The sequence below is a fragment of the Polypterus senegalus genome, chromosome 15 (genome assembly GCF_016835505.1).
Source record: "Polypterus senegalus isolate Bchr_013 chromosome 15, ASM1683550v1, whole genome shotgun sequence".
In the NCBI taxonomy this organism is placed as follows: Eukaryota; Metazoa; Chordata; class Cladistia; order Polypteriformes; family Polypteridae; genus Polypterus; species Polypterus senegalus.
The window spans coordinates 21112845-21126614 of record NC_053168.1 but is presented as its reverse complement, the minus strand read 5'-3'; the positions used below and the strand labels follow the sequence as shown (position 1 = coordinate 21126614).

The 13770-nt window shown below is 42.3% G+C and overlaps 1 protein-coding gene across 10 annotated transcripts in view; it reads right to left on the bottom strand.

Annotated features, from left to right (window-relative positions):
- LOC120515930 (plectin-like) overlaps window positions 1–13770 on the bottom strand; it is a 618214-nt gene that overhangs the window by 177771 nt on the left and 426673 nt on the right. For 2 of the 10 annotated variants that reach the window (XM_039737310.1, XM_039737312.1), the window contains exon 1: window positions 8442–8656. The exons of the other annotated variants lie outside the window; for them this stretch is intronic. In XM_039737310.1, the coding sequence (XP_039593244.1) occupies window positions 8442–8553 (112 nt within the window). In that variant the 5' untranslated portion in view covers window positions 8554–8656. Of the gene's footprint in view, window positions 1–8441; window positions 8657–13770 lie in introns of those variants that run through there. 10 annotated transcript variants of the gene reach the window in all.

The following is a 13770-nucleotide window of genomic DNA, read 5'->3' as shown; positions in this document are numbered from 1 at the left end:
AGGAATGTTCTGCCTACCAAATTCCTAGTGTTACACAAATGAGTATCTTCTAAGGCATTCTTGCTGAGACTGGTATGATAATTTGTTCCTCTGTGGCACAAACAGGTTTTCATATGAACGATACAGTAACAAAAGCCTATTGTGAGTTTGCAGTGCTTGTCAGTTTAATCCAAATCATATTTTAATAGCTTCCATAATTGTGAGTAATTGAGTCAAGTTGTCAGTTGTTCACAAAACAGTGATAAAATGGTGATTCACGTTGCATTTTTGGTCACATTCCGTAATGTTCATCTGAATATTAACTTTGCATGGTATTTTGCACACAGGGCTTGAATCACTTTTCCTAAAGAGAAGGTGTGAAACCTGACATGCCAGATGGATAAGTCAAAGTCAAAGCGAACTTTATTGTCATCTCAACCATATACAAGTATACAGATAGACGAAATGGCAAAGCTCAGGGTCCACAGTGTAACAACATGAAGTGCAAATTAAAATTTAAGTTAATATTTAAAATTAAAAAACAAGACAAAGAACTAGCAGCAATATTGACGTGTAATAAGCAATATGAACATTGATGCAATGTATGGTATTATGCAATCTAGATACACAAATATAGTCAATAAATATGTAATATAATAAATAAATAATAGATATGGATAATACAGAATGGTGATTGTTGTTTAAGACGTGTAAACAATGACAGGTCAGAATGTTTCAAAGAATGTCAAAGTGCAGTGTGCAAAATCCTTAAAGGTCAGTTTGAGATTTTCAGTTCTTTTCTACCTGCACACTCGTCTTTGCAGGAAAGTGGCCTGCATGTATAAAAGTTCTGTTTTTTAGAGGTGGTTGAGGCCGTGTGGAAGATCCCAGTGGGCAGCCTGGTGTGAAGGAGTCTGACAGCTTGGGAGTAAAAACTCTCCTGCAGCCTGGCAGATCTGGCTCTGACGCTGCAGTATCTTCTCTTGTGAAAAGTCCATGTGAGGGGTGTAAGGAGGTCCTGCACAATGCTTGCAGGCCTTGCGGACATTGCGTTTGTAAAATATGTCCTGTAGTCACTTTACATACAGAGGCAATACAAAACTTCAACTGCTATAAATACAGCTAGAATTGATTTTCTAACTGAGGTCATTTGAGGAATATCTTGTTGCAAGGAGGGCTGGAATTGTTTTTCTTACAGAATATCATGTCCCGACTGCCCTTCTGTTTTACTTGCTGCGTTAAGACTACATGAGAAATGATGTTCTAGTTTCTCACTGCTATCTGCATTCAGAAGAAGTCAACTGGCTGCAGGTGTATCTAAGATCTATTCACAGTCTCCTGGGGGTCAAACATTACTTTTATTTCTTGACTTTGTTGTCACCACCTGGTAGTGTATTAAACTAGTCCAACTAAGATTCTGCTTTGTTGTTAACACAACCTCTGAGTGCAGTCCAGAATTGTGTGATGTTGCAGAGAGACGAATTGAACTTCACCAGTACAATACATTCTGGGGTTAATGCTGGCACTAAGAGTTTAGCTTGGTGTTGGGATTATTCTTGTTCTTGGAAGATCCTTACCTGGAAGTGTTCAGATAAGTAATCTCTCTCTTTGGTACAAATAGTTGCATGGGGCTTTTCTTAGATGACAAGGCTGTACAAAGGCTTAATCATAAGATGGACGAGTAACTACAACATTTGGACAAATAAATTGAATATTTTTAGGAAGAAGGTGCACTAGAGTCACTCTCCCTATAAAGGCAGTACCATTTTAATAGGGCTAAAGCTGCTTCTATGTGGAGTTGGCATGAACAACAAAATATTGCAAGGGAAGCTAGTGACACATTCTCAGTGCTGACTGTCCACAGAATGAACTGCTGCACAGAAGAATGGTGTCACCTGTCACACAGCATCAACATGAGTTACCTGCAGCAAATGAATACTAGTTTGTGCTATCTATTATATAGTGCCTTTCATATCTATCAATCTATGTATGTACGTATTGATCTATAGTTGTCCAGAAAACTAATGATGTCCTCTTATTAAATTGTCCATCTCTACAGATCTTAGCACAGAGAATAGCATCAGTGAGATATCCGCCTTTTTTACTCCTCATTGTGACTGTGAGGCGCGAGTCAAGTCGGTACTTTTTTTTTTGTTCTTTTTTTTGTAATTCTTGTGGTTGTCTGAGGGGGGTGTTGTTGTTTGCTATAATATTCCTTGAGCTGCTTTAAAAAGCTGCGTTTCCTCTTGGGGCAAATAAAGTGTGTACTTACAAGCTAATTAGCTATCATTTTGTTGGCAGACATGTCATGTCATACCTGGGAAATGTGAGCGGCATGTTGCAGGTCCAAACCGGCATTAAGTTAGACGTGGAAATGAAGTGAAATGCCGTAATACATTAGATTGCAATGTCATATTCTGCATTTTTGCAATGCGTACAGCATAGTATAATTGACAACATAGACAAGTACTGGTGGGATTGACAGTCTAAGACATATGGAGTAATGATGTCTAATTCGCCCACACAGGAATAACTGCAGGGTACATTAAAATGGTGGCGAGAGGCCACCCAAATCTGAAGTCTCTCCTGTTCATATTCTCATTACCTCCTGATTATTTATTAAATATATATTTTAATTCTTGCCAGTTTAGCATCGAATATGTCACTTATACACTTTATTTGATTATGGTTTTATGTTTGGTATATCTTGTTTATTCTGCTTTTACTGATGCGCCAAATAGAATATGTTAGCTGCGCACATTTAGAAATGACTTTGCAGTTAGAATATATATCTTGATACAAATCACTAGCACAGTGCTGCAGTGCTCAGTAGTGGTGCTGTTCACAGCTCCAGAGTCCTGCTTCTCCTCACGTCCGTGTGCATTTTCTGTGCACATGTCAAAGTGCAGGTTAGCTTCACTGCTGACTTCATACTGCCCTCATACGAGAGAATATGTTCATGACCCTGTTTTGAAATAAGTTGATTTAGGAAATGAGTAACAATGGCATTATGGGACGGTGGTTGGCGCTACTGTCTCACAACTCCAGGTGACTGAGAGCTGGAGTAGGTACCCCTTAACTTTACAGGTATTTTTGAGGATGCTCCGTTTTACCTTCATGTTAGTTTAACTAGCAACACTCATAGCTTATGGGGTCATTATTGTCACATACGCAGACTAGAGTGGAATTCTTAGTTGCATGTACTGACCAACTTGCAACACATCGCCACTCTCTGGCGTCACGATTAGTGAGTGGAACAACCTTACCTTAAAACTCCGATCTTTCTTGCCTTAAATAACTACAAGGTGAACAAACCCATCATTCACTGCCTTTCATACCAGAGTATGATACTTAATTGTTCTAATATGAGTGAGCGAGAGCCACTGTACCCTAAAATACACGAGCACCCTCCTCAGTACTGGGCCTTCCTTATCTTGGGCTTGCTGATGCGAAGATAGGCTTTCTTTATTTTTTTGTCAGCTAATTTCAGTAAGTGGGTTCTGAAGGTAGATAAGAGAAAATGAGTATGATTTTGTTGTACAAGTGAACTGGAGCCAAACTGGCACTCAGGTGGAATAACTGAAGTAGCCCATTGCAAGGTATAATCATCTCCACTGGACCAACTTGGGGTAAGTGGGGTGAATGTTAATTTTCAAAACTATTAAAACAAAGGAAAACAGTCAAATGTATTCTTTTAGCAACAGCATCTCATTAGATGCTGCCTCAGGTTTCATGTCCCGGGTCCTCTTGAAGCTTGGGTGTTCTCCCCGTGTCTGTGTGGGTTTCTTCCAGGTGCTCCAGTTTCCTCCCAGAGTCCAAAAACATGCAGGTTAGGTGGATTATCCATCCATTCATCCATTATCCAACCCGCTATATCCAAACTACAGGGTCACGGGGGTCTGCTGGAACCAATCCCAGCCAACACAGGGTGAAAGGCAGGAAACAAACCCCGGGCAGGGCACCAGCCCACCGCAAGTTAGGTGGATTAGTGATGTTAAATTAGCCTGTGTGTGTGTCCACTCTGCGATGGATTGGCATTATTACCCAGGATTGTACTTACGCCCTGTGCTTACCTGGGATATGTGCCAGCTTTCCTGTGACCCTGCTTAGGATAAAGTTGGCTTAGGAAACGGATGGATATTTCATAACATGCACATCTTCTTCTTCTTTCGGCTGCTCCCGTTAGGGGTTGCCACAGCGGATCATCCTCTTCCATATCTTTCTGTGCTCGTCATCTTGCTCTGTCACACCATCACCTGCATGTCCTCTCTCACCTCATCCATAAACCTTCTCTTAGGCCTTCCTCTTCTCCTCTTCCCTGACAGCTCTATCCTTAGCATCCTTCTCCCAATATACCCAGCATCTCTCCTCTGCACATGTCCATACCAACGCAATCTCGCCTCTCTGACTTTGTCTCCCAACCGTCCAACTTGAGCTGACCCTCTAATGTCCTCATTTCCAATCCTGTCCATCCTCGTCCCACAACATACAGATAGTGGGACACTGAAAAAAGATGTCAGGAAATTCAACATGTTCCACCGCTTAAAATACTGAACAAAATCACTCTATTTACTGTATATACAGGGGTGGGCAAGAGTAGGTTTTACAGTTGTGAGTAAGCAAGGCTGGCAATCTGAGCACTTACGAGATTGTACCCGAGTGCACTGTGCCATTCTTCTGAGTTTACAATGTTAATAAAGCTATTGTAATAATCAGAACTTGCATGTCTTTTTCCACACAAACAACTACTTTTGCCCACCCCTGTATTTCTTTATTAATTTCTTAAACTCTTTTATTCCATAGGTCGATATGAACCTCAGCTATAGGACGTACATGCAGTGTCACTGCCAGACCTTAACTGCAAAGACCACATCATGGTGGAGCCTGGCTCTGGGAAGGATAAACAAGTGGGCAGCCCGAACGTCTTAACTTGTGAATTATTACTTACAGGTAAAGTGTGTCTTGCTCTTGTCCATGGTATAGAGACAATAATGCTAATAAGAAGAAGTACAATTGTTTGTGTGTTATTAGTTTAAAGCAGAGTGTGTGTGTCTAGCAGTGTCACTTAGTTGAAGATCAAATCACATTTTCATAAGTAATTAATGCAGAAATCTACACAATTCTAAAAGGTTCACAGTTTTTATCTTGCAACTGTAGTAGGCACTGAAATCCTATCCATCTTTTTTAAAGGCCCAGAATATAATATGAAAAATCTTACACGAAATTGCTCTCTTTTTTTTTTATAATTTATACTAGCTTTGAATTCAAAGGGTGGGGTTACCACACCTTTCCTCCATTCTATAAACCTGTGCCTGTGCCGTTTGTGGATTAGTAACATCTGTTAAATGTCTGCCACAATACACACAGTACAGACAAGATTCCATTTTATAGTATATAAAAAGATATTCGTTATAAAAAAAAAAAATGAATGCAGCTTCTTAAAACAAGCAACAAAAAGCCTGTCACTTAACCCGAAATGTTTCCGGAAGATAATCTGCCAGAGGGCAATGCAAACCAAACACAATGGCCCTGGCTGCCCGCTCAGAGGGAGGGGCCTCATGTCCTGCCACAGCCTCTGATCCTGAGCTTAATTAAAATGTAATCTGAGCGTCACTGGGCACGTCCAACCATCAAAGTACACAGAGAACAGCTTGCTGCCAAGATGCAATGCAAACCCTCTGTTTTCCAGGCATCGGAGGGCGGCGTCTTTAATCAATAGACATATTTACAGTGTGCAGTGTTGCTTAACAAACAGATCCGTGTCTCCTTCACAAGGTTAAATACTGTACAGAAACACTGTTGGCTCTGGGTAAACTTTCCTTAATAATGGGTATTAGCAAAGTGATTACTAACAAGTGTGACATTAAACAGTTTGAATGGCAGGGAGAAAAAGGATAACTATGCAAAGAATACCGTGGGCTTCTTTTTGTAGTTTGCAAAAATATATGTTTTAATTAGTTATTTAAATGAACAAAGACAGCTGTGTTATGTCTTGTTCCTCGTGTCATTGTGCTGTACGCTACAAATCAAATTAGAGTGAAATTTACACTATAAAGTTATTTTTAGCAGGTTAATTTTTGATACACGAGTATTCTTTGGCATATTTTCAAAGTAAGGGTTGAACAACCAATTTCTTAACCAAGAGCAGGGGGAAAACAAGACAAGAGAAAATGGACGGATGAGTCATCACACATAGCATGGTTGACACATTTAAACTGGCAGTGTGGCATATTACCTAAAGTCACAAGGCTGACTGTCAGTTCCTGCCTCTGAACCACTAAACATTTGGTACAAGGTTTGTACGCTTGAGAGGTGCTTTTAGAGATTGCTATATTAAGGCACTATATAAAACTTCCATCCATTTTCTGAATGTGGTTTATTCTAAGCCGCGTCACAAGGAAGCTGGAGCCCATCCCAGCAAACGTAGGATGCAAGGCAGGAAGAATCCCTGGACAGGTCACCAGTCCATCACAAAGTGAATACACAGACACACAAACGCACGGCCCAATCCACTAATCTGGCCGTCAGTTCCTGCCTCTGAACCACTGAACAGTTGTACACACACTTCCAATACGACTCGGAGTCGCGCCACCTGCAAAAATTCACTGACAACACTGCTATCGTGGGCTGCATCAGGAGTGGGCAGGAGGAAGAGTATAGGAACCTAATCAAGGACTTTGTTAAATGGTGCGACTCAAACCACCTACACCTGAACACCAGCAAAACCAAGGAGCTGGTGGTGAATTTTAGGAGGCCCAGGCCCCTCATGGACCCCATGATCATCAGAGGTGACTGTGCAGATGGTACAGACCTATAAATACTGGGAGTGCAGCTGGATGATAAATTGGACTGGACTGCCAATACTGATGCTCTGTGCAAGAGAGGACAGAGCCGACTATACTTCATTAGAAGGCTGGCGTCCTTCAACATCTGTAATAAGATGCTGCAGATGTTCTATTAGACGGTTGTGGCGAGTGCCCTCTTCTACGAGGTGGTGTGCTGGGGAGGCAGCATAAAGAAGATGGACGCCTCACGCCTGGACAAACTTGTTAAGAAGGCAGGCTCTATTGTAGGAGTAAAGTTGGACAGTTTAACATCTGTGGCGGAGTGACAGGCGCTGAGCAGACTCCTGTCAATCATAAAGAATCCACTGAACAGGATCATCTCCAGACAGAGGAGCAGCTTCAGCGACAGACTGCTGTCACCATCCTGCTCCACTGACAGACTGAGGAGATCATTCCTCCTCCACACTATGCGACTCTTCAGTTCCACCCGTGGGGTTAAACGTTAACATTATGCAAAGTTATTGTCTGTTATACCTGCATTTCTATCACTCTTTCATTTAATATTGTTCTTTATCAGTATGCTGCTGCTGGAGTATGTGAATTTCACCTTGGGATTAATAAAGTTATCTATCTATCTATCTATCTGTTTGTACGCATGAGAGGTGCTTTTAAGGATTAATATATAGTAAGACACTATAGTACGCTTCCATCCATGTTCTAAACTCTCTTTATTCTAAACAGTATCACAGGGAAGTTGGTGCCCATCCCAGCAAGAGTAGGATACAAGGCAGAAACAATCCCTGGACAAGGCGCCAATCAATCACAAGGTAAACACACACACACACAGGGCTCAATCCATACCACCTGCATGCCTTTGGACTGTGGGAGGAAACTGGCAGACACGGGAAGTGCAAGGAGGACCCTGAATGTAAACACCTGTCTCCTTACTGCACACTGTGCCACCCCAATATAATAAATCTTAAGGTCGTTGATTGTAAACACGTAAAACATTTATGAAGTTTGCTTTTGCAGTAATAAAAAAAATACAAAACAAGAAATCTGAAAAATATGTTTAGAAAACGTGCCCTTCTTTAAAAGCAGGATGTTGCGGCTTTTAATGGCAGCCTCAATATACAAGAGCCTAATTCACCTTTTGAGGTAAGAATGGGCGCTGGATGTTTGTGATTTAAACAGCATTGCTTAGTATTAGGGTGAAGACCAGGCACTGTGCCACGGTACAGAAGAGCAGAACAAAAAAGTTAAAACACACTTTAAAGCATCATCGGGAATCCTTTAACAACAATAAACAATCACTCCCACCAAGAGTATTATCACTGAAACGCTTAAATAAGTTTTTCTGACACGATTTAAAGGTTTACTTTGTTTTCTTACAAAAGTAGACTTTGTCTTTACACCTAAACCAGCAGTGACAGAGTTAACCAAATATTTCCCCAAAAAAATCACAGAGTGAGAGAGAGAGAGAGGGGTGGTAACTAAGACATATGCAGAATAGCTCACACACGCGCGCGCATACACACACACACTCACACACGCACACACTTAACAAGCAGCATGGCAGTGGAGAGGTACGCGTCATCACTCTGCCAGCCTTTCTTATTAATTTGTTTAGGTATTTTGTCTTCTTAATGTCTCCATCATTAAAAGTTGACAACTTACCTTCACTATTCTGCCTCCTGCGCTTTCTCCAGTGCCACACAATGACCAAGGTGACAATGTGGCCCGCCACTACCAGAGCTGGGAAGACGTTTCCTGGGGGATTTGCTGCCATTGGAAGTGGCAGGCTGACTACAGGTGGGAGAAGGAGGGGGACAGGGTTCGCCTTATTTTAAAAAGCGAAGCTGCAGTTGCTTGCTGCCGGCCTTGAGAGAGAGAGAGAGGCTGGAGAAGGACACGAAGTTCCCCCTCAGTAGCTTCCCCCCCCCCTTCTCGTGCAGAATACTTCAGACTGCGGGCGGTGAGCACTCCCACTCGGGCTTGTTGAATGTCCCAGCCCTTCCCTTTTTGTACTTCGCAGCCGAGAGTGCAGCACAGACTCTTCTTCTGCTCGCTCGCTCGCTCGGTCGGTCGGTCGACAAATCCTTCCTGTCTGCACCACTCCTGTATTCGTTATCTTTGCGCTTTCATCTGTTTCTATTACAAACAGCCAAGGTAGCGTTTGCTTTCTGACTTGGTAAATAATATATGAGGTCCCATTCAGCACATTTGTCCGTACGGTGCCAGCCAGCTCGCATGTGAGTAGCAACTTTCCAGACTTTGGGCTTGGTTTTCAAACTTGATCTTGTGTTTGTCGTGCTTCGTTTGCTGCCTTTTTCTTTAATACATTTCTTTCCGTTCTTTTACTCCTTCCTGCAGCTATTCAAATGGAACTCTTTGCTTATCTCTGCTGCACGTATTAGCCATCTCTTACTCTATTTTTCTCCCAAACAGCAATTTTTAGATTCTCTACTGTTTGTTTTCATACAAACATGTAGTAAACAACAAACAATAGCTAAAATGAGTCAGATATTCTGCCTTTATAGTGTATTGCTAGCATTGCCCATTCTGCTCATAAAGGTGATTCTAGTTTTCCTTTTAGTCTCCAACGGTCAGTCCGGCACATTATAACATATAGCAGCTCAGTCCTAGCTAATAACAACCAGTTCTGCCTGACGCTCCTGTTGATAGAGAAAAAAAACGGACAAAGGAGTCCTCTTTCATGTGGCCGAGCCCAGCTACGTTAGGAGGCAGTTAATATAGTGATGGACTGAATGGTGTTGTTAGTTGACTGACATGGTTACAGCTGGAAATCCACAATAACAATCACTCAAAAACAATTTAGTGTACGTGTTTATATTCTAGAAGGGCATGTGCCTCCAACTAGCTGTGATCTGCCGGAGGGAGGACTCGATCAGTCACCGTCTACAGAACGCACATTATAAAGCACACATGAATACAATTCAAATGAACGGGATAAATAAAGTGCAACACAAGAACACATAATCGGGATGGAACTCACAACTGGGCACGTATTCTGGGTATTCTGGCCAGTTTTCTATTGCTGTATATGACAACTGGGCACGTATTCTGGGTATTCTGGCCAGTTTTCTATTGCTGTATATGACAACTGGGCACGTATTCTGGGTATTCTGGCCAGTTTTCTATTGCTGTATATGAGTATGTACCTCACTTCTGCTCATCTTCAGTGTGCTTCAGATCAGTGCTGTGCACTCTCTATACCCTTCACACACAATGCAATTTTATTTTGTTTTCTTTATTCTGCATTATACAATTTCTGGTATTAGGAATTTGTTAAGTTGCCGTGTACCCCTTGGGGTCAGAGTAGTAGGTCAACCATTGTACAGCGCCCCTGGACCAATTGCAAGTTAAGGCAGTAAAATCTCCTTTGGCAGTAACGGGTATTTGAACCGATAACCTTCCAGATTCCAACACACATCCTTAGCCTCAGAGCCACCATTCCACCCATATTTTGCACCTGAAGCAAGGAGACAAAGGCTTAACTTCCCAAACAGGAGAGAAGTACAGGGTGATGAGGGCAGAGGGAATGGTGCCGAGAGAAATGCTAAAGAAGAGCTTGTGGAGAAGTTATGGTAGATACCCCAGAGCACAGAAAGTGAACAAAGTAAATTCAGAGTTAGCAATCATCATTAATCTTATCACTGTAGATATTTTTCTATTCAAAGTGTAACTTATTGACAAGGCTTGCTAGACACTGTGGGGTCAGAACATCCATCCATCCATCCATCATCCAACCTGCTATATCCTAACTACAGGGTCACGGGGGTCTGCTGGAGCCAATCCCAGCCAACACAGGGCGCAAGGCAGGAAACAAACCCCAGGCAGGGGGTCAGAACAACAGATCAACAAACTACTGCCTAAAGAAGTTGTCTCGAAAGCTTGCATATTGTAATCTGTTCAGTTAACCAATAAAAGGTGTCATTTTGCTTGACTTCTCATAACAAACTATTACAAACAGATGTAAGTCTCACACCCCGCATGTTACCCTCTTGTTCTGTTTGGTTGTGTTGCGATGTTAATGTAGTTACACAGGACAACTACCTGAAGAAGATGAAGGGATGATGTTTTTTTCGAAACCCTCAAAAGGCATTGATAAAATAGATCCAGCAGAATTTGTTCAACTAAATGGCAAATCTAATATTCAAGGACACCAGAGGAAATTAAGGAGAAGCACATTTGGAGTGACACGTGGGAGGACTTACATGTGCAAAGAGTTGTGGGAATCTGGAACAAATTACTGAGATGTGTAGTTTAAGCAGGAACTGTGACAATCTTTAAGACGTGTCTGGATGAGACATTCGGATGGCTTAGCTATTAGCTGAACAAACTGGCCTCATCGGACGGATCTCTAATGTTCTTGTGTTGAAGTAAGTTCAGTAACTGATCAGGCGTAAACAGGAACCTCAGAGCAGACAAAGAGCATGGTCAGGTGCAGGCAAGAAGATCAAAACAGAATCAGGAAATAAAACACTGACAAAAAGTACAATAGAAAAGTGGTTGCCATGGGAATAAAGGAGGTCCAAAGTATGATGAAATATTGAAAAAGTACAAGAGGCAAAAAAAAAAAAAAAACGAGATGCAGGTCAGAAAATCCATGTTGCTTCTTTAATGACTAAAGTGGTGAGGTATATAAAAGGGCCTCAGGTGACAGCATGAACAGCCTGGTGGTAAATGACAGGCGTGGCCAACACTAAGTATGGATGGATGGATGGATGCAAGGCATGACAAAGTAAGACCCCAGGCGGAGGTCACATACTTGTTAAAAATGGGGCTGGTATTTTAAAAAAAAATGTTAACTCGCCGACTTTCTGAGACTGATTTACTACGCTTCATCCATAAAACAAAAGTATGTTAGCAATGTATCTTGAGACCGAGACCTTCGCCAATACACAAGTACATGGAATGCAGGAATGTGACGTGACTCATTTAAAGTTTGTTATGGTTTGTAGTCAAACTGTCTGCATCGACACACTTTCAAAACTCCAGAAGTCGAGCTCCTCTTGATGATATATCACTAATACACAATGCAATGCAACCATCTTTCCATTCTCAAGTCTAACTGCAGCCCTCTTTTGGAGGTCATCACATTTAAATCCATACTGATGACACACCTTATGCCAAAAATGTCACGGTTCAGTTGAGTGTCTTAAAATTTGAACTCGTTTTAATAAAAATATTCTTACTGCAGTTGTTAGTGGTGCTTATAAGTATATTTGCATTCATCCAACACAGGACGACAGTTGCAACGAAAGCAGCAGCCTTTGAAGAATTAAGGCACGAAACTGAATAGTCAAGTGCAGACATCCCAGAACACTTGTCACCTAGTTGTCTTTCCTCTGCTGACAGCGATGCCTTTTCAACATTAATGATAGTCCAACAAGTGAGAAAACCTCCTACCTCAGCACATACCCAATATCAATCATTTCAGAAATATGTCATATGCCAAAGGCCTAGGAAGTGGGTGACATGCACTGTTAGTGTTGGCTCTTGGGTAAATTCTTTTCCTGCCCCCTCAAAATGCGTACGAGACATACGCTTGTGGCCATTTTTATGTCAAGTCCTCGAACGTGGGCTCACCTCCCCAATCTTTAATAGTGACATGAAGTGTAGCACGTGGGCAGCACGGTGGCACGGTGTTTAACGCTGCTGCCTCGCAGTTAGAAGACCTGAGTTTGCTTCCTGGGTCCTCTCTGCATGGAGTTTGCACGTTCTCCCCGTGTCTGCGTGGGTTTCCTCCATGTGCTCTGGTTTACCTCCCACAGTTCAAAGACATGCAGGTTAGGTGCATTGGCGATCCTAAATTGTACCGTGTGTGCTTGGTGTGTGTGCCCAGCCTTGCGCCCTGGGATTGGCTCCAGCAGACCCCCGTGGCCCTGTAGTTGGGATATAGCGGGTTGGATAACGGATGGATGGATGAAGTGCAGCACAGTAAATATTCCCATTTTACCTCCTTAATTCTCCCAGAACACCATCCTGCCTCGCTGTTTTCAATGTAGAAAATACCACTAGATGTGATCCCGATTAGACAAGATCTACCCCATGGTCACCTGGTTTGTACTATCAAGTGTATAAATGTTTCCTGGCTAATTTAAAAACTAAATTACTGTTTACGAGGTGTAGCTTTACAAATATGAGATGCTCGCTCCTGTCCATATTTACAATCACGACTGCGCTGCTACCATTATTGCTTTTTTTTAAAAACGTGCATCCATTATTAAACATCTGTGTACAGCCTTGATTTGTCCCAGAGGCTTGGGGTTTATTGTGCACATTTACTTCTGTCTTTGTGCTCATCAATCAGCGCCTGACTTCTTCAAGAAGTAATCCTAAAGCAGCGGTTATCAGTTTTGTAGCTGCTGCCACTCCCTTTAGGCACGTGCTGCATCACCACAAACCCTGCTCAGAGAGGATGTGGTCCCCTTGGCAGTTTCTGCTCGGTACGAGTGTGTCTTTTCAACTCTGGTAATGTGTGATAAAATTCTTTGGCAGTTCAAAAACCCCTATTAAGGACTTAGGGGTGTCGGTGGGAGTCCTCCTTGGTGACTTTGAGTTCAGTGTGCCCCACTAAAAAATGCCAAACTATCCAGTTTTGAAAGTGCTACTCCATCATCATTATGCTACATTTGGTACAGTCACCGTGTACTCTGCTCCCCTACCCAGAATCCTTCCACTCTTAGAAGTAATCTTTGTGTTTGAAAGTCTAAGGTGATCCCCCATATTCCACTTCTCATTATTGTAGGCTGTGGTACCTGGCCCAGACGCAGACAGGCAGACATCGTGTTAAGCACCACAACACATGTTTATTTACAATATTCTATATACAAGTGCACACACAACCCCAAAACTCCTCCAAAGTCCAGGCCTCAACAATGCCTTTTCCTTCTTCAGGCTGCCTTCTTTCCTCTCCTCCCGAGCTCCATCTTTCTCCGCTCCCGACTCCAGCCATCGAATGGAGGGAGGTGGCCCCTTT